This window comes from Leucoraja erinacea, chromosome 29 (genome assembly GCF_028641065.1).
Source record: "Leucoraja erinacea ecotype New England chromosome 29, Leri_hhj_1, whole genome shotgun sequence".
NCBI lineage: Eukaryota > Metazoa > Chordata > Chondrichthyes > Rajiformes > Rajidae > Leucoraja > Leucoraja erinaceus.
In genome coordinates, this window is record NC_073405.1 from 11,231,541 (window position 1) to 11,257,609 (window position 26,069).

The following is a 26,069-nucleotide window of genomic DNA, read 5'->3' on the forward strand; positions in this document are numbered from 1 at the left end:
TTTGTTTGGGCAGCGTAATCCCCAGCGGTATGAATATTAACTTCTCTAACTTCATGTAACCCTTGCTTTCCCTCTCTCTCCATCCCACCCAGTTCCCCCTTGAACTGCATCACTTTTGTTCTCTTACACTTCCTTATCTCTGTAACACCCTCTCCCCTGATGCTGGTGTCTAAAGAAGGGTCTCTACCGAGGGGGGAGAGAGAGGGGGGGGGAGAGAGAGAGGGGGGGAGAGAGAGGGAGAGAGAGGGAGGGGAGAGAGAGGGAGAGAGAGGGAGAGAGAGAGGGGGGGGGGAGAGAGGGGGGGGGAGGGGGGGGGAGGGGGGGGGGAGGGGGGGGGAGGGGGGGGGGGGGGGGGGGGGGGGGGGGGGGGGGGGGGGGGGGGGGGGGGGGGGGGGGGGGGGGGGGGGGGGGGGGGAGGGGGGGGGAGGGGGGGGGGGGGGAGGGGGGGGGGAGGGGGGGGGGGAGGGGGGGGGGGGGAGAAGGGGGGGGGGGGGGGAGGGGGGGGGGAGAGGGGGGGGGGGGGAGAGGGGAGAGTGGGGGAGGGGGGGGGGGAGAGGGTAGAGAGGAGGGGGGGGGGGAGAGAGGGTAGAGAGGAGGGAAGGTAAGGGCTACTTGAAGTTAGAGAAACCAATACTTATTTGTAAGCTGGAGTAACTCAGCGGGACAAGCAGTATCTCTGCAGATAAACTGCAGTTGCTGGTATCTCTGCAGATAAACTGCAGTTGCTGGTGTGTGTGTGGTGATGACACCAAAGATTGACACTGCAGTCGCGCACTATTTCGATTGGCGGAGGGAGGTGGCGCGGCCGCGGGGTGTGGCGCGGCGCGGCGGGCGGAGTGCGACGCGGAGGGTTGGGCGGGAGGGAGGAGACGGCGGTGGCGGTCGGTCGGTCGGTCGCCGTTAGATTCTCCACTGGGACGCGGGGCGGCGACGGCGGCTTCGCGGCCCACGGACTCCCGCCACCCTGGAGATGGAAAGGAAGCGGTTCGAGTGCACGGCGCTCCCGTCCGGCTGGAAACGGGAGGAGGTGACTCGCAAGTCGGGGCTGTCGGCGGGCAAGAGCGACGTCTACTACTACAGGTGAGCGGCCGTCGCTGCCGCTGCCCCCGGCGGGACCGGCACCGGCACTGGGGAGAGCGGGAAGGCCAGGCCCAGGCCCCACCCTGCCCCAGCTCCAGGCCGGGGACCAGGGAGGGAGGGAGGGGCGGGCTGGATGGTTCCAGCCCCCGTGAGAGGAGGGCCTGACCGGGCCCCGGGCAGCAGCAGCAGCAGGGAGGGAGGGAGGCCTCACTCTGTGCCCCAGGCGGGTGGTAGGCCGAGCAGGACCGGGCAGCAGCAGGGAGGGAGACCTCACCCTACCCCGGGCGGACACGCTGTACCCCAGGGAGGGAAGCGGCTGTCCGTCCCCTGCCCCGGGCCTCGGGGAGTCTGCCTGTCCCAGACCGGGCTGACGCCGGCTCTCCCCGCAGAGAGTGAGGGAGGTAGGGTGGGCCCCCAGGCCCTATGTGGGTTAGTTAGGGCTTCGTACCCGGCCATCCATCCCTCCATCCCTCCCTCCCAGCCCCGGGCAGGGGGGCTGCACTCGACCTGTCCTTACTTTGGGCCCCAAGAACTGACTGTTCCCAGGCCCCTCGGCCCCTTTACCCTGCCCTGGGACTCGGGAACCCCCCTAGTTGGGAGTTGCCCTGGGCCCATGGCGGTATGGGCTCAGAGCCGGTGGGAGAAGTGGCCGACCCTGGGGTTACCCGTCCCCGCCTTATTCCAGGTCCAGACCCCCGTCCCCAGGATGCATGACCGGCTCTCCTTCCACACGAAGTCTTGAACAAAAGCCCAGAGACCCGGACGTCACTCCTTCCCCTTCAGCATGTGTGGTGCCGGCCCGGCGCTGGTCTTATTTTCGAGCCGAAGATGTTGTGTGGCAGGCAGGCACGCCGGTATATTTGGGGGGGGGGGGGGGGGGGGGGTTATGTGTTTCTTGGGGAAAGGCCACCATCGTTAGCAATAACATCCAGCACTTGCAGCCGCTGTGCCAGGGCTTATCGTGGTAAATCAATGTAACATTAAAATCCTTTACCCTGTTGGCACCATTTTTATTGTTGTACGTTGAAAACAGTGCCAGCAGCGGTTTTACACGTGGCTGTCGCGTTCATATTGTGTTTGGACTTGAGATATTATAACTTTCAGGAAAATAAGTCTCCCCCTTACACATGTGATTATGCATTAAGACCTGCTGGATTGATGGGATAATTTGACGTGGGAATTTTCAGGGTTGCTTTTAAGTTAAATATATAAACAGCAGAATGGTTAGTAGAAATTCAGATTTGTTAGACTGTTGTTTTGTAATATGCAAAGGTAGACACAAAAAAAGCTGGAGAAACTCAGCGGGTGAGGCAGCATCTATGGAGCGAAGGAATTGGCGACGTTTCGGGTCGAGACTCCAATATGCAGGTAGTGTAGTATGCAGGTAGTTTTTTGAGAGACACGAGGAGCCACAGGTGCTGGTATCTTGTGTAAAACACAGTGCTGGAGTAACTCAGCAGTTCATGCAACATCTCTGGGGGACATGGATAGGCATTGGGTCGGGAGATTTTGAGACTAGGATTTTAGTTCCATTTGTGGCCATGTTGATCATATCATTAATGCGAGTACAACTTTTAAAAAGTTTGCCTACATGAAAGATATCCAGTAATAAGGTGTAGTAACTTATTTGTAGAAACTTAGCGGGACAGGCAGCATCTCTGGAGAGAAGGAATGAGCGACGTTTCAGGTCGAGACCCTTCTTCCTCAAGATATCCAGTAATAGCTCTATATAAAAACCCAGAATATTAATCTTAGTTTTATTATCTGTCCAGCTCACTCTGAGATTAAGTTAATTGGTTTAAGTCTCTACCATTCCCAAGTTCTTTCAATTATTGATTTGTGGCATGACTGATTTTTGTTAGGTATACCAAAATGACTGTGGAACCGTGCTCCAAAGTGATGTTTGTGATCCGAAGGCAGTGTCTTTGACTGTGCAATGTAGGGCTGAAATTTGAAGAAAAGTTGTCAGGAGTGATATCAATTGCAATTTAATTAACTAGGATTTAAGTTTTCTAAAAATTGTAAAAGTTTTCTTATAATTGTAAATTCCTATTGTTGATTTATTGCCTAATTTGCAAAATCTGTGGTGAGCTAAGTGTCTTTTTTAAGATGCTGGATTCCATCTGACTAATATCGTGAGTAGTTGGTCGTGAATTTGGATCCACTATAGAGATCTGAGCAAATATTTTAGTAGATACACACATCTTTGAGCTAAGGTGAGACTGACAGATGTGCCACCTTCCAGATGATATGTTAGCTACAGCCCTGAATGTGTTATCCAATAGCTATAAACGATCCAACGACACTATTATGGAAATTAGAGTGTCCTTGGTTCCTGACAAATATTTATCTTTAATTTAACGTCAGTTTATTTGGCTATTATCACATATTTTTAGCGGTGTCTTGCTGTGCACAAATAAACAGCCATTTGGCATGATCTATAACTAGCAATGTTACAAAATTTTGAGATTTTAAAAATCAAGTCTGCAATTTATCCCATCAGATAAAGCATAACAACAGGTTTAATTTGACACCAAATTCACTTTCATATCTCAAGTATTAAAAAAGTTATGGCCATTTTCATACTCGGAAATTAGTATCTTGTTCCCTATTGATTTTCAATGGACATTACAAAAAAGCTGTGATCTTGGATAGTCAAAAGCCCGTAACTTTCTTAAGAATTAAGAGAACTGAATGAAATTTTCACCTATCATAGATTGAAGCATTCTGAAAAAATATAAAACAATCTTACTTGGATGACATGAAATTAAAGCATATAATTAGCTAATTACCTAATTGTAGCTAATTAAAAAATTGACCGATGTGACAGAAATGGTAAATAAACAACCAGACTGCCTTGAAAATTCAAAAATGTGATATTCTCAAGATCAGAACTTTAATATTATTGTATAATATGCTGTAAGTCAGTTATGGATAGGTAAATAAATTACAATTTCTAGCAAAAGACCAAGTCTTTATGGAGAAGATCAGCTGCTAGCTGGTACATTGGCATGTCATAATCAGTAGCGTCATCATACTCCTCAGACTGCAACCAATAAGCAACTCTGTACACGTTGTTTTTCCTCAATTTTTCAATTTTAGAAAAAAAGGTAGAGATTATAAAGTTAAACGCTAAAATAAATAGTAAATACTAAAAAAGAAAATCATGTTTAATCAAAATTCAATTACTAGATATAAACATCTATCCATTTCTTAAATAGCCTAAGTGTCCAAAGATTATTCACAAATAATTCACAATATAACATGATTTTTATATCTAATTTACATTAATTTATAGGCCAAATGGAAGGAATTTAGTGTTCAATTGCTGTAAATAAATGCCCATTTAAATCGGCTTTCTAGTGGGTTCCTGTGAACGCGCTGGTTTAGAACGTTCACATCGCGCTGGATTAGTGCCCTCAAATGCCGAGAAAAATACTGCGGGATATAAAAAGCCCAAAATGAACTACTCGCAATTGAAAACTTTATATACAGGGTTATATACACGCCCCATTTAATGTAAAAATAAGGTACATACCTTTAATTGTTTGCTTTATAAAACCCTGGGGCTGCGAGAGGTTGCGGAGTGAGAGAGTGATTTAAAAATTATTATAACTATTATTCGAGGCCTATAAAACTAATAATACCTTTTGCGACCGGGTCTTGCAGCGATTTTTCGTTAATGATTTACTAGGCTGAACATCTGCGATTGGAACAGCCTAGTAAAAATCGCGTTTTAAACCCGCCCCCTCCAAACAGCGCCAAAATCGCGGACATGGCTTTGGGCAGATTCCCAATGACGATTCAGGTAGGTTTTGTAACATACCTACTATAACCTTGAAGAAATAATTATTGCTTGTAAAGCACTGTGGGACATCCTTGGGCCATGAAAGACATTATATGAATGCAAAACTGTTTCTTACCACAAGCTCATGTTCTGAGGTTATGTTGCCAGAACATTAGGATGCTTTCCCAATGCATAATGGTATCTGTAATGTAGAATATTAGAAAACGTGCAACGTACAATATGCTCATGATGAATGTGATGCCTACCTACACTCATCCCATTCCCGACAATAAACCCTTACCCCTTTTTGCCTTTCCTAACATTTCCCATTATACAGTGTAATAGTATCTATCTCAATCACCACCTTACTCCCACCACCTTAAACTTATTCCTCAGATCTTTCTTAAATTTCTCCCTTTTCATCTTAAACATGCCCTTTAGTCTGGGCTCCCCTGCTCTCATGGAAGGGGAGATTCTAACAATCTATCGTATCTATGCCCTCATAATTTCAAGATTCTATAAGGTCGCTGTTCAACCTCTAATGTTCCAGTGTGAATAAAACCAGTTTAACCAATCTTTATAACTAAAGGATCCTGGTGAATTCCCTCCCCAATGCTTGCTCATCTTCCTGTTATTTGTAAAGGATTTATTTTCAGACCGGAGGGAATTTTAGTTTAGAGATACAGCATGGAACCGGGCCCTTGGGCCAACTAGGTCCACAACGATCCCTAATCACCCATTCACATTAGTTCTATATTTTCTCCAGTGAACAGTGGAGCTCCCCAGTTGTTAGACATTGGTTTTCTTTTATGAATTTGCCGTGCGAATACAGGGTGCAATTTCAAATCTGCAAATGATGCACAAGTTAGTAATTGTGAAGTATATAGGAATAGAATTTAAGGCAAATATATTTAGGTTGGTGACAGATGAAACTTAACACTGAAAAGTATGGCTTGTTTACATTTCGTAGCAAGATTGTCAAGAGATATAGTGAACTAGAAAGCATAATAATGAATGGGATACGAGAATAAGATGACCCATTTCGTGCCACACGTTAGGAAGATGAGAGACCACAAAGGGTAGATACTAGCAGGTTGGCAGGACGGCAGAACACAAAAGAGTGGCAATAAAAGGGGCTTTATCTGGTTGGTTGCCAGTGACTAGTGGAGTTCCGCAAGGGTCGTGCTGCGGGCCGCTACTCTTCACGCTGTATGTTAATGATTTGGACGAGTGGATTGAAGGCTTTGGGGCAAAGTTTGCGGATTATACAAAAATAGGTAGAGGGGAAGGTAGTGTAGAGAAAGCAGGGACTCCGCAGAATGACTTGTACAGGTTGGGAGAATGGGCAGAGAAGTGGCAGATGGAATATAGTGTAGCAAAGTGTGAAGTCGTGCATTTTGGTAGTAGGAATAAAGGCGTAGACTATTTCCTAAATGGGATGAGAATCCAGAAATCGGTGGTGCAAAGGGACTTGGAAGTGCTGGTGCAGGATTCCCAAAAAGTTAGTCTGCAAGATTAGTAAAGAAAGCAAACAACGTTAGCATTTTCTTTCAAGAGGGCACGTATACAAAAATAGGGATGTAGTGTTGAGGCTCTATAAGGTGCTGGTAAGGCCGCATTTGGAATATTGTTAGCAATTTTGGGCACCATATGTAAGGAAGGGTGTGCTGGCTCTGGAGAGGGTCCAGAGGAGGTTTACAAGAATGATCCCAGGAATAAGTAGGTTAACCTATGTCGATTGTCGGCATTGGGCCTGTACTCGTTGGTGTTCAGAAGAATATGGGGGGGGGGGGGGGGGAGGGGGCTCATTGAAACTTATAGAATAGTGAAAGGCTTGGATGGAGTGGAAGCAAATACTAATTCATTCAAACGGTCTGAAAGTGTCACTTAGTCGGGGTAAATGGATGGTAGTTGAAAGTAGATATTTCCTGATTGTTCTTGACATTTTCAGTGGCAGTGTGGTACCCATAACCCCTCCTTTTAAAACCCTGCTCTTGCTGATTACAATATGATTTTTCTACAAAACAATGTATAATTGTCAGAATTATTGCGTTTTGGACAAATGCCACCATTTATAAGGACAAAAAGTGATTGTGTTAATTTTACGTCTTATTTTAAGTGTAGGCTGAAAAAATAAGTTATATGTGATTATAACCTGTGAGAATTTATATTTTCAAAATGGTGTGTTGTAGAAAGGTAAATGATTATTTTAATTGATGAATTTTCACATTTATAACAGAAGTAACATGATTTCCTCTTTGGCGGGTGGGGGGAAAGGTGATTGTGGAGGACCTAGTTGACACTTTAGTCAACACAGAAAAGCGCAAAGGCGCAAAGTTAAAATATTCTGAATCAGTAATTGACACAGTACAAATGTGTGCTTTTGTATAGCACTATTTTAATATTGTAAAGTGATGGATTTTTTATGCTTTGTGTAATTTGGACCTGTTAGAGGTCTCTATTAACTGTGATTTAAATAGCCAATCACCTGAGAGATGTTTTTAGCACTTTGCTTTCTTCTGCTACCCCTTTCCCCTCTAATGTGTTATGATACCCATCTTTTCTACCAAATTCCAGATCCTCTTCAAAAGCACAGTGTGCACAAGATTCTACTATTGTAATTCATTTCCAGTGCTGTTAAACTCTAGACCTTCAGTGTTGCTGCAGATCTGGATCCCAAATCCTCACCTGTTGGGCAAAAAATTCTCCAAATGCCCCTATTCTCCAAAATTAAAAAAAAAAAACATTTCCACCTAACTCTAACCATTGTTTCTGCATCCCCCAAATACCTCACTGTTTCAGAATACAAAGTGCTTTATTTGTACTCTGAAATTTCAAAAATGCATGTTAAATTGGATATGGTGAGCTTATAACAATTAAGATTGATATACAGTATCGTGAAATATTATTTAAGTGAGATTTAAAGACAGCACAGCATATTCCCAGTTGTTAATACATTGGCTGGTTCACCTTGCAGTACCATGTAAAATAGACTTTTGGGCTTGATATTTTATTTTGCTGAACCTTTCTGTAGTTGCTATCCTTTGCTAACTCCGGCTGTCAGTTTGCTCTGCAATAGATTGGAGTTTACAACTCATGACTGGGAATTCATGACTGGGTTGTAAATGTGGTGGTGAGAGCATAAAATGGAGACCATTCAGCCCATTTGCTATTTGCAAGAGCAATCCAGATACTCCCATTCTCCTGTCTTCCATGACTGCCACTTTTTTCCCTTCCAAGTACATATCACAAATTATCTCTTGAACATAATGATTAAACCTGCCCTCTGCCAATCCCATTCTATGAACTGTCCATTCTAGGTCCAAGCCACTCACATTATAATTTTTTTTAATTTCTTCCTTGTGTCACTTTTAGTTCTGGTGCCAGTCACCTTTATTTTATATCCTCCGTTTCTTAATTAAATTGGACAGTTTGTGCGTTTAGCTTCTGTGCATAAAATATAAACAATCTACAGGGGTATTAAAAATGAGAATTGTAGTATAGTATCAGTAGCTATGACTAATTTACTCCATCAGAAAGTTTCTTAATTTTTGTCAGGTCATTCATAGTAAGTAATTTTCAGCATTTGAAGTCTTGCTGAGACAGTGACAGACAATGGATGAAAGTTCAAGATCATGCTTCTTGATAACGTATGCAGGTCTCATCTTGAAATTAATTTCTGGTGAGTAGGAAGCCCAAATGCACCTAACTACGATCATTATAGATCTTAGATACATTGGGGGAATTGGGTTGGTTAATGGAGATGATATCAGGCAAAAGAATAGTCAATACATGTTTTATTAACTTCAGTTGTCATTAAAATTACTAATAGTCCAAACCCTTTGTGTCTGAAGTGGTAACATTTTAAAGTTTGAGAGTTATCTCAGTGAAGGTGATGAAGTGGGAAGAATTCAGAATGCTTAATTATGTTCCATTTCCATCCCCCATTTTAAATTGTGTTTCTCCCCTCTTGTTTAGGTTGCCAGTACATCACGCACCATTCCCTGGCCAAGAAGAGAGACAGGTGATCTGCTACCAGGCCTCTGCCAATGTAGCTCTTGAGCTGTCCACTAGGAGGTGCGTGAGAGACCTTTTTCCTCCCCATGGGGAAGCGTGTGACACCTTCTCCTTCTCTAGTGTGATTGAGATCAGGAGATTGGTATGTGGGGATCATGGGTCCAAACAACTAACACAGTAGAAGTTCTAGAGTTTATGGCACTGCGGAAATATCAACACAAATTTTAAATTTAAAAAACCTCAATTGTATTATACATTTTCCCCTTTGTTTCTCCCCCCCCCCCCCCCCCCCCCCCCCCCCCCCCCCCCCCCCCCCCCCCCCTCCCACTGCGCTGTTCATCTTTCTTGCTGAAAAAAAATGCATTCTGCTTCCAGACCTCTGTCAATGCTGCTGTATAACCAGTTGCTTGGAAGTCTGTGCAAATAGCAAAAAGGGCACTTTTTTTTTCTCTTCCCTGCCCTTTGGAGAAGCTCTTAACCATTATTTTGCTTAGCTATTTTCTTGTGTGAAAAGTGCAATGCTCCAAAGTGTACTGCCGTGCCATGCCAAATGGTTAATTTTAGTGATGCCCCTTAAGTAGATTCTGCATTCCCTTGGATGGTCATGACTGTTCCCTTTAACTGTATTGAAAACTGGATAATAAAACATTTGATTATAACACCTGTATCACTTTAAATAGGTTGCTGTTTATTTGACTGGTATGTCATTAGTATGTCTACATTACCTGTACGTGTGTATGTACCATGTTAGTATGTTTTAGTATCTTTATGAAGATTGATTATTTTGAAAAATAAATGACCATGTATAATAATGCAATAAGAAACGCTCTTTTTGCGGTTGCATTATTCTAGCCCAAGTGGAAAAAAGTTCAGAAGCAAGCCACAGCTTGCACGTTATCTGGGGAACTCCATGGATCTAAGCAGCTTCGATTTCCGAACCGGGAAAATGCTCATAAGCAAACTGAATAAGAACAGACAGAGACTGCGCTTCGATTCTGCCAACCAGGTCAAGGTATTTAAGTTTTCGGCATTTGCACCAGTTGATTGTATTACACAACAATTTGAAGAATGGTCCGCATAATTTGTCGGCAGTATTATTAGCCCAAGTGGTATTTGTCTTACGATCAGAACCAAAATGGACTTCATGATTGTATGAAACACCAAGAGCTGGAGTAACTTAGCAGTCAGGCAGCATCTGTGGAGGGAATGTCCAGTCTGAAAAAAGTGTACCAGTCCATTCCTTCCAGAGATACTGCCTGACCTGCTGAGGTCTTCCAGCACTTTGATTTAGGCAAAATTGCACCATCTGCAGCGCCTTGCGTCTCCATGATTGTCCATCTGTCCAAGCGTACAACATTTAATTAGTTCATTTTAGTGAGTGGGTTCAGTGATTTGAACGTGGCATGTCTTGGAGACTTTCCAGGCATCTACCAATGTTGATAGAACAGCCAGTTGGTTGGTTAGCATGATACCTGGACATATTTATTTTTGCTGTGATTCCTGGCTATCACTTTGTATTATTAAGATTGACCGTGCTGATTTTGAAAGTCGGACCTCTTCAATCATGTGTAATCTGATATCACTGGTGGAAATGCCTGGGGAAATAAGAATATCAGCTCGCAATGTATTTTACAAATGATAATGATTTATTTGTCATATTGGTGCTTGCTCCTTTCTTTGGGATGAATAATATTACTGAACTGATAGTCCAGTGTTTAATTTTCCATGACAATAGTCCTATTGCAAGTTCCCTTTCTCCATTATAACTTCTGGTGTTGGCTGCCAATTTGAGTTAAAACATTTGGAAATGCAAAACAAGTGGAACTTAAGCACTAAAATTGCTGAAATTAATTGAACTGAAATTCTAAAGTTTTATTCCTCGGCATAGATATAAAAGTAGATCAGTATCTTTTTTTTCAGACTATATTTGTAAAACTAAGTCTAAACAGTATAATTTTCAATGTGGTAAAGGTTTCGATGTGACAATGGTGTGGACAATTTTGTTTTGAGCCTACGAATTCTATGGTGGATTTGCTAGATTTCTTGAAACTGGGTAGCAGGAAAATGGTGTCTACTTGATTGTTGCAGATTAAATCGTTGTCCGCCAACTGTCATGTGTGTAGTGATGTGAAAAGTATCGATGGGAGACTATTTTAGCATTGCCCATTATACTGACCATCAATAGTGAATGGCTTTTGATTTGTAAATATACAGTTTGTCAGATTGCCATTAATAATGCACAATGGCATCAGTTGCAAACTTACAAAATGTTTTTTAGAATGGTTATTTAATTGATGTAAAAGATTAAATAAACATGCATAGATTAAAAGCAATTAGTGAGCTAAACCTGATCTGTTTGACCAGGGAGTGGCCCATCGGAGCAGATCAAAAATCTCTCTGCCGTCATATCTTCAAGGTCAACCACATTTATGACTGCTTTTGTCTACACATTATGCAACAGAAGTCTAACATTTGAGGGGGGGGGGGGGGGGGGAAAGAAGAGAGAGAAAAAATTAATGGAGTTGGGCTTTGAAATTAGTCCAGAGAATATTTGACTGACTTGCGTCCTTTCCTGGAAAAAGTGAAAATGTTCAAATTAACTGCAGAGTCCCAGAGCACTCAAAAATAAATCATTATCTCTGGAAAATGCAATGCTGCTGATCTCCCCATATAATAGTTTGATGTAGTAGTATTAGAAAACGCTCGATACATGTAATGAATTATAAATATGCAGCATGTAGCATTCTAAAATTGTAGATTATATTTTTCATGTTGTAAATTATTTCTGGATTCTAACAAAATATGTTCAGTAGAAGATTGTCAAAAATGCCAAGCCAGTTGCGGTTATCTAATTATAAAATTATATACTCAAGAACGTATTATTTTTTACAGGGCAAACCAGATCTGAACACTTCACTCCCTGTTAGACAGACGGCATCAATTTTTAAGCAACCAGTCACTAAAGTTACCAACCATCCCAACAACAAAGTAAAAATGGATCCACAGAAAGCTGTGGAGCAGCCACGGCAGGTATCTGATATTTAATAATGTATTGTCGGGGCTCGAAATTAGTGGTTGCCCGGGTGCCAATGGCAACTTACAGTCCCACCGGGCAACCTAAAAGCCATGCCATTTTCCCCGGCTTGGCAAGCAACCGGGACACCTAGCGTTTAATTCTGAGCAGGGCCCCCTATCTATTTCTCTCTGTCAATCTCGGGTCTCCACTCGGCTCTCGAGTCTTGGGTCTCTGCTCGGCACGGCCGGCCGCCTTATACATGCGCACTGCCACGGCCAGCACATCATCGGCCGTGGTTGTGAGCCCCTGCACATGCGCACTGCCACGACAACTGGTCGGCGTCGGCCACTTTCTCCATCCCTTTGCATTGTGGGAGTTCTGGCCGCCATTGCTGCCAGGTTGCTGAAAAACAACGCAGAATCATTCCCTGGAGTAACTCTTGCTTCTTGGTTTCCTGGTCCTCCAAAAATATTCGAAATGGAATATGTTCTGTATTATGTTTACGCCAGAGATCTGTGTTCGATCCTGTTCTCGGGCACTGTCTGCACATTCGTCGGTTGAATTTGCAAATTCTCCCTGCAAGCGTGTGGGTTTCCTCCCACATCCCAAAGACACATTGGCTTTGTAGGTGAACTTGTTTCTGTAAAATTGCCCCTAATGCGCAGGGAGTGGGTGAGGAAAGTGGGATAACAGAACTTGTGTGAATGGGTAGACAAAAATGCTGGAGAAACTCAGCAGGTGAGGCAGCATCTATGGAGTGAAGGAAATGGGCGACGTTTCGGGTCGAGACCCTTCTTCAGACTGATGTGTGGGTGCGGGGGGGGGGGGGGGGGGGGGGGGGGGGTAACAGGAAGAAGAAAGGAAGAGGCGGAGACAGTGGGCTTATGGAGAGCTGGGAAGCGGAGAAAAAAGTAGGGACTACCTGAAATTAGAGGTCAATGTTCATACCGCAGGGGTGTAAACTGCCCAATAGGTGACGTTTCAGGTCGGGACCCTTCTTCAGACTGATGTCGGGAGGGGTGGGGGGATGGAAAAAGAAAGGAAGAGGCGGAGACAGTAGGCTGTGGGAGAGCTGGGAATGGGAGGGGAAGGAGGGAGAAAGCAAGGGCTACCTGAAATTGGAGAAGCCAATGTTCATACCACTGGGGTGTAAACTACCCAAGCAAAATATGAGGTGCTGTTCCTCCAATTTGCAGTGGGCCTCACTCTGGCCATGGAGGAGGCCCAGGACAGAAAGGTAGGATTCGGAATGGGAGGGGGAATTGAAGTGCTGAGCCACCGGGAGATCAGGTGGTTATTGCGAACTGAGTGGAGGTGTTGTGCGAAACGATCGCCAAGCCTGCGCTTGGTCTCACCGAGGTTGATCATATGCTGAATAACCATATTTTTGTTTGGAAGTGGAAAGAGATAATAGAAATTGCATTCATTGCGATGTGTAAAAAGAGATGAGATACTGTATTGTAATTTTGTTGCATGTCATTGTAGTATATATCATGTCTTGATTGGTGAATATGTTTAGTTCGTGACTTTATTTGAAGCAGAAATAATATGCGAATGCTTCATTGACCATAATTCCGACTGGTAACTACGCACTTCGTCCGAGCACATTATCGCACACGTCATGCAAGCCGTCTTAAATGACCACCTAAACTGTCATTTGACAACCTAAAAAGCTGCATAGGTTGCCCGGCTGGCAACAGGGAAAAAAAGTTAAGCGAGAGCCCTGTAGATTGCTGCAAATTTAATGCAGCATCACTTATGATCGATCTTAATTTTATAAATATTTGACTGTCTTTATTTGTTTTCTCTTGATACCTTGTCACCTGCCCCCAGTTTAAACGTAGCAATCTTCCGGTACATTTATAAAAATGTGGATTCTTCGTACATCAGAAAGTGTTGGCAGGTTAATTGATCATGCATTGTTTAAGCTCAATTCTGACCATGTCCACTTTTTATAACATAGGACAGTGCAGAATAAGAATGAGCCCGTTAGCCGATAATATCTGTGCTGAACATGACATCAAGGCGAATGTTCATCAGCCTGCACATAGAAACATAGGTGCAGGAGTAGGCCATTCGGCCCTTCGAGCCTGCACCGCCATTCAATATGATCATGGCTGATCATCCAACTCAGTATCCCATACCTGCCTTCTCTCCATACCCCATGATCCCTTTAGCCACAGGGTCACATCTAACTCCCTCTTAAATATAGCCAATGACTGGACTCAACTACCTTCTGTGGTAGAGAGTTCCAGAGATTCACCACTGTGTGAAAAATGTTTTTCTCATCTCGGTCCTAAAGGATTTCCCTCTATCCTTAAGCTGTGACTCCTTGTCCTGGACTTCCCCAACATCGGGAACAATCTTCCTGCATCTAGCCTGTCCAACCCCTTAAGAATAATCCATATCCCCCCATTCCCTGCCTACCCAAAGGTCTCTTAAATGCCACTACTGTATGTGCCTTAACCACCCCTCCCAGCAATGCATTCCAGGCGCCCACCACCCTCTGTGGGGGAAGGGGAGGGGCCATTTGCCCTGCACATCTCCTTTAAACTTCGCCCCACTTAACGCCATGCCCCCTAGTATTTTATTTTAACCCATTCTGGGGAAAAACATTCTGTCTGTCTACTATATCTATGCCTCTCATAATTTTATATCCATCTATCAGGTCAGCCTCCAGCTTTTGATGGAAACAGGTGTAATGGCCACAGGGTCCATGCTGACCATCAATTCACACTTGTTTAAGAAAGAACTGCAAATGCTGGAAAAATCGAAAGTAGATAAAAAAGCTGGAGAAACACAGCGGGTGAGGCAGCATCTATGGAGTGAAGGAATAGGCGACGTTTCGGGTCGAGACGCTTCTTCAGACTGTTGTGTGATACCAATTTTGCATCAACTCCTTGTGATCCAAGGGCAATTTACAGAGACCAATTAACTTACACCCACATGTAGAAGCACACAGAGGAAACCCACACCATGAATAGGCAAACTCCACAGACAGCACCAGAGGTCAGGATTGAATGGGGGTCTCTCATGCTGTGACACAGCAGCCATACCAGGTGTGCCACTGTGCTGCCTTTAGCAAATGCAATGTTTTTGGGAGGCATATTGGAAAGTTCCATATTATACCTTTGCTGATTTAAGCATAGAGATAAGGAGAGCTAGTTTTCAAATGTTTTCCTTTTTGGTAACCAACTATTTCATTGCAATATATGCTTCATTAATTGTAATGGTTCTGTTTAAGGTAATCATGCACGTTTGTTTTAAATTATGGTAAATTATCTTTAATTTTTCTTAGTTATTCTGGGAGAAGAAACTTACTGGATTGAATGCCTTTGATATTGCAGAAGAAATTATCAAGACTATGGATCTACCTAAAGGTTTACAAGGCAAGCACAAATTTTAATATCAATACCTACTTATTTTGTGTCAGAATACATTTTTGAAAATGTTTTGGAAGAAATGTTTTGTTTGGTTTGCTTGGGGCCACGCCTATCTGAAAGGCATTATTGTTTGAATCAAGCCTCATTTGGCATTTCATGCACTAATCCTTGGTGTTCTGACATAAGTGAGTATGCTGCTGCTCCTGTGCTTCTGGAAACTTGCTCTTCTCATTGATGATCGCCGTATTCTGGCCACTGTTGGTTTGTACAGAACAGATAACCCTGGACATTTATTTTCTTTCATCACATGGTAGCAGAACTACAACATGGAGCAGACATAGGCTGCGCAGATCGTGGCTGATCTGATCATGGCCTCTGTCTCTCTTTCCTGCTTCTTGTTTGTCTTTTCTATACTCTAATTCCATCAATCCCTACCTTGAATTAATTCAAACAGCTTTCACAATTCTCTGAGGTGCATTTCTGAGCTTCATACATAGAACCTACAACAGTACAGAACAGGAACATGCCCTTCGGCCTACAATATCTGTGCCGAACATGACGCCAAGTTGAAGTAATCTCATCTTTGCCCTTTTATTCTCTTCCTCTTCAAGGGGGAAATACTTTTCAGGGCCTATCCTGTCTAACTTCCATCTTATAAATTGCAATAATTATAAACTCGGCCTACTCAAACTTTGCTTGAAAAGACATTACCTTCATTCCAGGAAGCAGATAAATCTCCTCCGAGACCAAAACTACATATTACTCCAGATTCAGAAAACATAGAAAATAGGTGCAGGAGGAGGCCATTCGGTCCTTCGAGCCAGCACCACCATTCATTGTGATCATGGCTGATTGTCCCCTATCAATAAACCGTGCCTGCCTTCTCCCCATATCCCTTGACTCCACTAGCCCCTAGAGCTCTATCTAACTCTCTCTTAAATCCATCCAGTGACTTGGCCTCCACTGCCCTCTGTGGCAGGGAATTCCATAAATTCACAACTCTGGGTGAAAATGTTTTTTTCTCACCTTAGTCTTAAATGACTTCCCCTTTATTCTAAGACTGTGGCCCTTGGTTCTGGACTCGCCCAACATTGGGAACATTTTTCCTGCATCTAGCTTGTCCAATTCTTTTATAATTTTATATGTTTCTATAAGATCCCCCCTCATCATCTGAACTCCAGTGAATACAAGCCTAGTATTTTCAATCTTTCTTCGTATGACAGTCCCGCCATCCCAGGGATCAATCTCGTGAACCTACACTGCACTGCCTAAATCACAGGGATGTCCTTCCTCAAATTAGGAGGCCAAAACTGTACACAATACTGCAGATGTGGTCTTACCAGAGCCTATACAACTGCAGAAGAACCTCTCTACTCCTATACTGAAATCCTCTTCCATCACTACCTGCTGTACCTGCATGCCAACTTTCAGTGACCGGTGCACAGACACCCAGGTCTCGGCTGTACCTCCCCCATACCTAACCTAACCCCATTGAGATAATAATCTGCCCCCTTGTTTTTGCCACCAAAGTGGATAACCTCACATTTATCTATATTATACGGCATCTGCCACGCATCTGCCCACTTACTCAACCTGTCCAGGTCACCCTGCAACCTCCTAACATCCTCTTCGCAGTTCACACTGTCACCCAGCTTTGTGTCATCCGCAAACTTGCTAGTGTTGCTCCTAATTCCCTCTTCCAAATCATTAATGATTATGCTAAACAGTTGCGGCACCAACACCGAGCCTTGCGGCACTCCACTCGCCACTGCCTGCCTTTCTGAAAAGGACCCGTTCACTCCTACTCTTTGCTTACTGTCTGCCAACCAATTTTCTATCCATGTCAACACCCTACCCCCCCCCCCAATACCATGTGCTCTAATTTTAGTTACCAGTCTCCCGTGCGGGACCTTATCAAAGGCTTTCTGATACACTACATCCACTGGCTCTCCTTCATCCATTTTACTTGTCACATTCTCAAAAAATTCCAGTCAAGCATGATTTTCCTTTCATAAATCCATGCTGACTTGGACTAATCCTTTTACTGCTATGTAAATGCCCCATTATTACCTCTTTAATAATTGACTCCAGCATCTTTCCCACCACCGAAGTCAGGCTAACTGGTCTGTAATTCCCCGTTTTCTCTCTCGCTCTTTTCTTGAAAAGTGGGATAACATTAGCTATCCTCCAATCCACAGGAACTGACCCTGAACCTATTGAATATTGGAAAATAATCACCAATGCGTCCACTATTTCTAGAGCCACCTCCGTGGGGACCCTGGGATGCAGCCCATCAGGCCCAGGGGATTTATCATCCTTCAGTCCCATTAGCCTACCCAAAACTATTTCTCGCCTAATGAAAATTTCTTTCAGTTCCTCTACCCCCTTAGATCCTCTGATTTCCAGTACTTCTTGGAGATCGTTTGTGTCTTCCTTAGTGAAGACAGATCCGAAGTACCAGTTCAACTCTTCTGCCATTTCCTTGTTCCCCATAATAATTTCACCTGTGTCTGTCTTCAAGGGACCCACATTTGACTTTGCTATTCTTTTTCCTTTAACATATCTAACATAACATGACAAGCCTACATGATTGGTTCACGGACTTTAGAGTGGACAGGGGAAAGCAACAGTCTGATCAGTTGCTGACCAAATGATTCTCTCCTAATCCTTAAGGAAGATCGACTATAAACCAAAGTCCAGAATTTAATGTCGGTGGTCAAGGTGGAGATCATTAGAACTGCCAATTAATTACCCAAGCCACCATTCAACAAGATTATAGCTAATCAATGTTTTTTTTTTAATATTAAGGAATGCAAGATTAGTACAGGAAAAGGGCACATGATCTTATTCAAAAGTGGAGCAGATGCCAGGAGCCAAATGGCTACTCCCATTTCTTATCGCATGGGTTTAAAGTGGAAGCTGAAATACCAGACTAAAACAAATCGAGAGAACTATAGTGGTCCAAATTTTGTTAGACAAGTAACAGGCAAGTGGTAACAATAGCTTTGTGCGATAAGACTTTAATGACATGTAAGAAGCACATTTTTTCAGGGATATTTTGCATAGATCACCAGGGACGCCAGGGGGATGGCTGCCCTGCCGGCAGTCTGTGCGCTTTTTCATTCTTTCTTGTTTTTTAGTGTGTTAAAAGTTTGTTTTAATGATCTTAGGATTGTTTTATGTGGGGAAGGGGGGGAGGGGATCGGAGGAAACTTTTTTTTCAAGCTCTTGCCTTCCCGGAGATGTGATTAATTTCGGATCACCTTCTCCGGGCGCTCTGTGGCCTTCCATCGACGGAGCTGGTAACCTCCTCGGACTGTCGTGAGCCCCACTGCGAGGGCATGGACTTGACATCGGAGCGGATCCCTTACCTAGGATCGCGACCACCGTGGAATCAACATCAAGGACTCGCAGTCACGGGTGAGGCAGAGTCGGGAGCTCCAACGTCGCGGAAAGTTCAACCAGCCCCGACACGAGGTTCGATCGCCCGGCGCGGGGGAGCTGACATCCCCCCGATGTGAGAGCTTGATCGCCTCGACGCAGAGGGCCCAAACGCCGTCGGCTACGGGAGTCAAGATCGTCCCGTCAACGAGGGCTCGAGGCCCACGACCGAGGAAGAACAGAAGGAAGAGACTTGAACTTTATTTCGCCTTCCGTCACTGTGGTGGATGTTTATGTTAAAATATGTTTTTGAGTGATCTGTTGCTTTTTATTGTATGACTGACCTGGCCAATGAAATTCCTCGTATGTTGCAAAACATACTTGGCGAATAAAGTGTAATTCTGATTCAGATTGGCATAATTTCTAGTGACTGCAAAGATCAATGTTGGAATATGCGATTTATCCTCTGATTTCTTCAGTAAACTGCATAAAGGGAGACAACATAGTTTGCAATTTTTGTGTTCTGACTTGACCCCAGATTCCGATCCAATTGCCTCTAACATGTAAACTACTTAATTCTCTAAGTGTATTAGGACCTGCTGACTCCAATCTGCTAAATTGGCTCATCCAATTCTCTACTGCCATTTTCTACATTTGTATGCCAATTGCAGGACCATCCTTTCTTTGTCTCTTTTCCCTTTTGGCTATTAATTTTCTAGCATTGTTTTATATATTTAGACACCGTGGTCAAGCATAAACAACTAAAAGATATTTGGAGGGGAAGGTTTAAAATTCCTCTATTGAGTCTTGATCATAGAAATTGTCAACAGAAATATCTTGGAAGTTACAAGTACATTATTTCTTGCAAATAATGGTGAACCATTTGCATGTTAATTTTTACAATGCAAAGAAACACAGCTTTGATTTTAAAATGTTGTTTCCAAATTGTCAAACTGTATGATATTGATTACTTGATGTGCTGGTGAACTTGAGAAGATAGCATTAGAAACAAAATGCTGGTTACTCAGCGGGTCAGACAGCATCTCTGGAGCAAAGGAATAGGTGGCATTTCGGGTCGAAACCTTTCTTCAGACTCGGGGGTCTATAGAACAGTGTTGATCTGAAATGTCACCTATTCCTTATCTCCAGAGATGCTGCCTGTCCTGCTGAGTTACTCCAGCATTTTGTATCTATGGTGTAAACCAGCATCTGCTGTTCCTTTTAACACAAAATTAGAAATGTGGTTCGTGAGAAAATTATTAATTACTGAACCTACTGGCTTATTCTTTTGCAGGCGTAGGGCCAGGATGCACAGATGAAACGTTGCTGTCTGCTATTGCAAGTGCTTTACATACTAGTTCTAATCCTATCACCGGCCAACTCTCAGCAGCAGTGGAAAAGAATCCTGGCGTGTGGTTGAATACTTCTCAACCTCTCTGCAAAGCTTTCATGGTCACTGACGAGGATATTAGGTAGGAACACTAACTGTCATGTTTGGTAATTGTCACACGTAGTGCTATTGAGAGGTTGCAAAGTGAAATCTGGGGCAACTGCATTTAGTTCTCTGTCATGGAAAGTTCTGAATTTGAAAACTTGATCCAATTCATTTGGCATATCTTGTTTAAAAACCTAAGTGGCCTTTTATTCCTGGTGTAAATAGTGAGATGGTTGAAATGTTTAATCCCAGAATGATGTTACTATGTTGTGCAGCAGATATTCAAGTCCACCAGGTGCTCTTGTTACTGTAGAGTGACACTGGAATGGGTGGCTTGTCTTATGAGGAGATGTTGGAGAGGCCAGGATTACACCTGTTGTAGTTCAGAAGAAGGAACAATGCCGCATCTAAATAAGACCATAAGGCATAGGAGCAGAATTGGACAATTCGCCCGATCGAGTCAGAGTGATACAGTATGGAAACAGGACCTTCGGCCCAACTTGCCCACACCGGCCAAAATGTCCCAGCTATACTAGTCCCACCTCCAAACCAGTCCTATCCATGTACCATGCAGGTCTTCCTAAAAAAACTGTCAGGCAGCTACAGCTTGTTCAGAACGCTGTTGCTAGAGTTCTAACAAAGACCAAAAAATTTGAACACATTATACCAATTCTTAAATCCTTACATTGGCTCCCAGTATGTCAGAGAATTGATTTTAAAATCCTGCTGCTCACCTATAAATCACTACATGGTTTAGGACCAAAGTATATCACTGACATGCTTCCACTATATAAGCCTTCTAGACCGCTAAGATCTTCTGAAACCAATCTGTTAGTGATTCCCAGAGTAAATACAAAACATGGGAAAGCAGGATTTAGTTACTATGCAACAAATAGCTGGAATAAACTTCCTGAAGATTTAAGACTTGCCTCAACTTTGACCACTTTTAAAACAAGACTGAAAACTTTTATGTTTACTTTAGCTTTCAGCTAAATCTTAACTACATTGCACTTTTAACTTTTGCACTTTTTATAATGCATTTTTAATTTTGCATTTCTTTTCGTTGAGTTCTATTTTATTTCAATTTATTATTTCATTTTATTGTATGACATGTTTTTATGTGAAGCACTTTGAGTCTGCCTCGTGTATGAAATGTGCTATATAAATAAAGCTGCCTTGCCTTGCCCTACCTGCTCCAACATTTGATCAAGACTGATCTATTGTTCTGTCTCAACCCCATTCTCCTGCCTTCTCCCAGAAATCTTTAACACCCATACTAATCAAGAACCTATCAATCTTTGCTTTAAAAACATCCAATGACTTGGCCTCCATGGCCTCTTGCCTCCTCGTGGTGTAAGATCCTGATGGGTCATATTCATAAGATAGAATTTGGAGAGGATTATTTTTGAACGAATTTAAAACAAGGCAAATTTTAAGGGTTTTGAGTCATTTCCTCAAAAGGACAGTGTAGGTGGAGTCTCTAAGGGAGAGGTATGTTATTGATAAGGAAGGATCTGAAAGGCTGTCTGCGGAGGGCGCTCAGCATCGCCATGGACTGCTCTCACCCCAACCATGGACTGTTTACCCTCCTACCATCCGGGAGGCGCTACAGGTCTCTCCGTTGCTGAACCAGCAGGTCGAGGAACAGCTTCTTTCCGGCGGCTGTCACTCTACTCAGCAACGTACCTCGGTGACTGCCAATCACCCCCCCCCCCCCCCCCCCCCCCCCCCCCCCCCCCCCCCCCCCCCCCCCCCCCACTTATTATTTTTTTTTCAAATCGTTTGCTATGTCGCTCTTCAAGGGAGATGCTAAATGCATTTCGTTGTCTCTGTACTGTACACTGACAATGACAATTAAAATTGAATCTGAATCTGAATCTGATACTGGGAGTAGGAGGAAGAAGAAAAGGTAGCAGTCAGATATTTAATGCAGGGTAGGCTCTTTGCGTGTGTGTGTGTGTATATTATATATATATATATATGTACTGTCTGACCCACTGAGTGGGACAGGCAGCATCTCTGGAGAGAAGGAATGGGTGACGTTTCGGGTCGAGACCCTTCAGAAGTCTCGACCCAAAATGTCACCCATTCCTTTTCTCCAGAGATGCTGCCTGTCCCTCAGAATTATAGTAAGATTTTCTAAGTAGTGAAAAATTCTGACAGGACCAGACCATTCAAATCTCAGAAATTGTATGTGGACTCTATCCATGGACGCAATTGAGGGATGCCTCTTATTGTAAAACTGCTATTTGATCAGCCTTGCATTAACTGAGAACATCTCAATTAAAATGTATTGCAGGAAGCAGGAGGAACTTGTACAACAGGTGCGGAAGAAGTTGGAGGAGGCACTGATGGCTGATATGCTGGCACATGCTGAAGAATCTGGAAAAGAGACCGATTTAGTGCAAGATAAAGAGGACGACTTATAGCCAAGGTATCATAAGGATAAAGAAAATCTATGTTTGTAATATTGTGGTAGATATTTACATAGAAACATAGAAAATAGGTGCAGGAGTAGGCCATTCAGCCCTTCGAGCCTGCACCGCCATTCATATGATCATGGCTGATCATCCAACTCAGTATCCCATCCCTGCCTTCTCTCCATACCCCCTGATCCCTTTAGCCACAAGGGCCACATCTCTAACTCCCTCTTAAATATAGCCAATGAACTGGCCTCAACTACCTTCTGTGGCAGAGAGTTCCAGAGATTCACCACTCTGTGTAAAAAAAAGTTGTATACATGTTGCATAAACCTTGCATAGGGAACTGAGCCAGTAATCCAGAGACCTGGAAAAATAGTCTGGCAACAGGGTTCACATTCCACCATGTTGTATGTGGAATTTAAATTGACTTAATCTGTAATTTGGTAAAATGACAATCTTAGTACTGTTACAATTATCACGGACAATAATGAATTGTTTATTTTCTGAAGAAGCACACAATTCTTTGACATTTCTGTCAGCTGCAACATGATATTACAGCTAGGCACACCTTCCCGTCCCCACTGCTTTCTGCGCTTGATGACCCCCCCCCCCCCCCCCCCCCCCCCATGAATATTGGATTTCTTAATTTCAAGTCACCAGCTTCCCCTCCATTCTTTGCCTGTCTTTCTGATCTACCCATGTCCACTCTCAATACACAGTGGTGGAGCACCAGAAACCCGTGTTCAATCTTGACGATGGGTGCTGTCTGTCTGGAGTATGTACATTCTCCCTGCGAGTTTCCTTTCCGCAGGGGTTTTCTCCGGGTTATACGGTAATAAGTGATAGGAGCAGAATTAGGCCATTTGGCCCATCAAGTTTATTCCGCCATTCAATCATGGCTGATCTATCTCTCCCTTCTAACCCCATTCTCCTGTCTTCTCCCCATAACCCTGACTGCCATACAAATCAAGAATATATCTATCTACGCCGTAAAAATATCCAATAGGGTACTCGGCTTTCCTACCCCATTCCAAAGATGTGCAGTTTTGTAGGTTGATTGGTTATGTAAAATTGTCCATAGTTTGTAGGATGTGAAACTGGGGTAACATAAACCTAGTGTATGGGTGATTGTTGGTCAGCACGTACTCGATGGGCCGAAGTGTCTGTTTCCAAGCTGTATCTTTAAATTAAACCCAAACATTTTTTCTAAACCCTTCAGCCCCTTAAAACGCAGTTCCTTTCCTGTTTTCTATCTCCCACACACTCCTACGGGATCCCTATCCCCTCCAGCCACTGGTCCTGTCTGTCCACCATACTCTCCTTATTTGGTCCCACGCTTCCATTCCTATCAGATTCAAGAATCTGCAGCCTTTTGTTTCTTTATATCCTCCCAGCCTCTGTCACTTTCTTTACCTCTCTCCCCTAATCTGACTGTTAATCAATCCTTTGTCACCTGGATCAATCGATCCATCACTTGCCCGCTCTTCCACCCCGCCCCCCCCCCCCCCCCCCCCCCCCCCCCCTCCCCATACCCCCCTCGCCTCATTATACTAGCTATCTGTCCTCTGCTAGTTCAGTCTAATGAAAGGCCCTGACCTGAAAAGACAACTCTCTATTTCCCTTCACAGATATTGGTTGACCCGCAGAGTTCCTCTAGCAGTTTGTATATTTTTGTTCCAGATTTTAGCACCTCCAGTCTCTTGTCTCTGGTTTTAAGCACGTCGGAAGGGAGAGTGTACGCTGGCGCGGTTTAGCTGCCGCTGCTCTCTCTTCACATTGTGTTTTTGATTTTTTTTGTCTTTGGATCGAATTCTGTCTTTAATTTGTGTATTGGTGATGTCTTTATTATTTATTTTACTCCGATTATATGTTTTTTACTCTTGTTAAATTCTGTAAGGTGTCCTTGAGACTTTTGAAAGGCGCCCACAAATAAAATTGATTATTATTATTATTATTATCTAAGTAAGAATTTCATTGTCCTATCTGGGACATATGACAATAGAACACTCTTGACATCTTATTTACAAATGCTCTCCAAGGGAAGAAATCTGTCATACTGATCTGGACCAGGTGTGGCTCCAGAACCCTTCTTCTGCCGCCTCCTACTTGCTTAACTGGACTGGTCCACCAAGCCACTCACTAATGGATGGCTCCCCAGCTCGAGGGCATGTGGAGATGGGCAACAAATACAGGTTTTGCTGGTTCCACCCACATCCTGAAACATGAATAAAATTCACAATAATACACGTCATTCAGCATCATCTATACTCCACTGGAATTGCGTGATTTAGCTGAGATAGGGACACCTCCAAGAGATGCATTACCATCCGAATGTAACCAAAATTGTTCAGTAGCAAGCTGGATAATGCCCATGCTAACCTATATGGGCACGGTTATGGATTTACTGAGCCACAACATTGCATGGATTGGCAGCAATTAATATTTGCCCTATCACAATACCTGAGATATTTTCCTGAAATATTATTATTTGCTTCATTGACAGGTTGTTACTAGAATCCAGTATTTTTCAGGGAAGTGTGGACAAAGACCAGTGAAACTATTCGCAAGAATGAGAATCAGTGAATAGTTGAATCATTTTGGAATTTCCACAATCAAACTGGTTTATCATATGTTTGAAGAACTACTTTTCCAGTTTTAAAGTGCTTTTTGTCAGATGGAAACTCATTTGTGATGGGCATGTAGACCATTGCCAGTAATCATTTTTAAACTTGGTTTGTTTTTATATGCACATTTTTTTAAAGCTATGTAAAATATTGTAAAAATTGATATGTGCACGTTGTCTCGTGGTAGGTATCTTATTGTTTGTGGTTTAATCGTGAAATAAGCATACATAATCTTTAGTGACTAAAAGCACTAAAGAATGACTCCAGTATTTCTAGTTTTGTATGTTACCATTCTAGAACATTGCCTCATTAAAGCATTAAGAATGCTTTCTTCAAACCAGAAACTGCATTCATGCATGTTCTGTGAAAAATTGTTTTGAAAATGTTTTATAATGCATGTTTCCAGTTTCTCCCACCATTGATAAGTGTACATTATGTGTAGTGGAACTAAACTGTAAAAGCTGGAATAGCATGTCAATAAATTCTCAATGTCGTATGTTTTCTATTTGAACATGATATTTTAAAATATGTTGTGAATACATTTAGATTTATGGACGTGTACAGCAGTGTTCTGTTTTAGATTGAGGTGCAACTGCCAAAGAGGCAAAGTAAACTTCTTGTTTATAAACGTTATGGTGAATTTAGTTTTGAAGTATTTAAAATTTCTGTCCTATAGATTTTTTTTAACTTGAGTGAAGGATTTTTTTTAGAGGGCAGCTAAAACTAATGAAGCCAAATTTCACAAATTTCAAATTTCCGTAAATTCTGGAGTTGAATAAAGGTCAAATGGATAGGAAAGGTTTAGAGAGATATGGGCCGAATGCGGGCAAATGGAACTAGCTTAGATGGGGCATCTTTGTTAGCATGAAAGTGTTGGGCCACAGAGCCTTTTTCGTGTTATATGACTTGAAATCTGTGGATTG

General features: G+C 43.0%; 1 protein-coding gene across 4 annotated transcripts; it reads left to right on the forward strand.

Moving 5' to 3' along the window:
- Positions 1 to 840: 840 nt before the first annotated feature.
- mbd3a (methyl-CpG binding domain protein 3a) lies at positions 841 to 25,642 on the forward strand. 4 transcript variants are annotated; one of them, XM_055658600.1, is made up of 8 exons: positions 842 to 1,080; positions 8,846 to 8,944; positions 9,737 to 9,896; positions 11,777 to 11,914; positions 15,199 to 15,289; positions 19,959 to 20,136; positions 22,399 to 22,533; positions 25,026 to 25,642. In XM_055658600.1, the coding sequence occupies exons 1-7, from the start codon at positions 971 to 973 to the stop codon at positions 22,526 to 22,528; spliced, it is 906 nt and encodes a 301-aa protein (XP_055514575.1). In that variant the 5' UTR covers positions 842 to 970; the 3' UTR covers positions 22,529 to 22,533; positions 25,026 to 25,642. The 4 variants fall into 4 exon arrangements, with proteins under 4 accessions (XP_055514577.1, XP_055514575.1, XP_055514576.1 ...); XM_055658601.1 differs by having other exon boundaries at positions 843 to 1,080; positions 9,737 to 9,890; XM_055658602.1 differs by lacking the exon at positions 8,846 to 8,944 and having other exon boundaries at positions 841 to 1,080.
- The last annotated feature ends 427 nt before the right edge of the window (positions 25,643 to 26,069 follow it).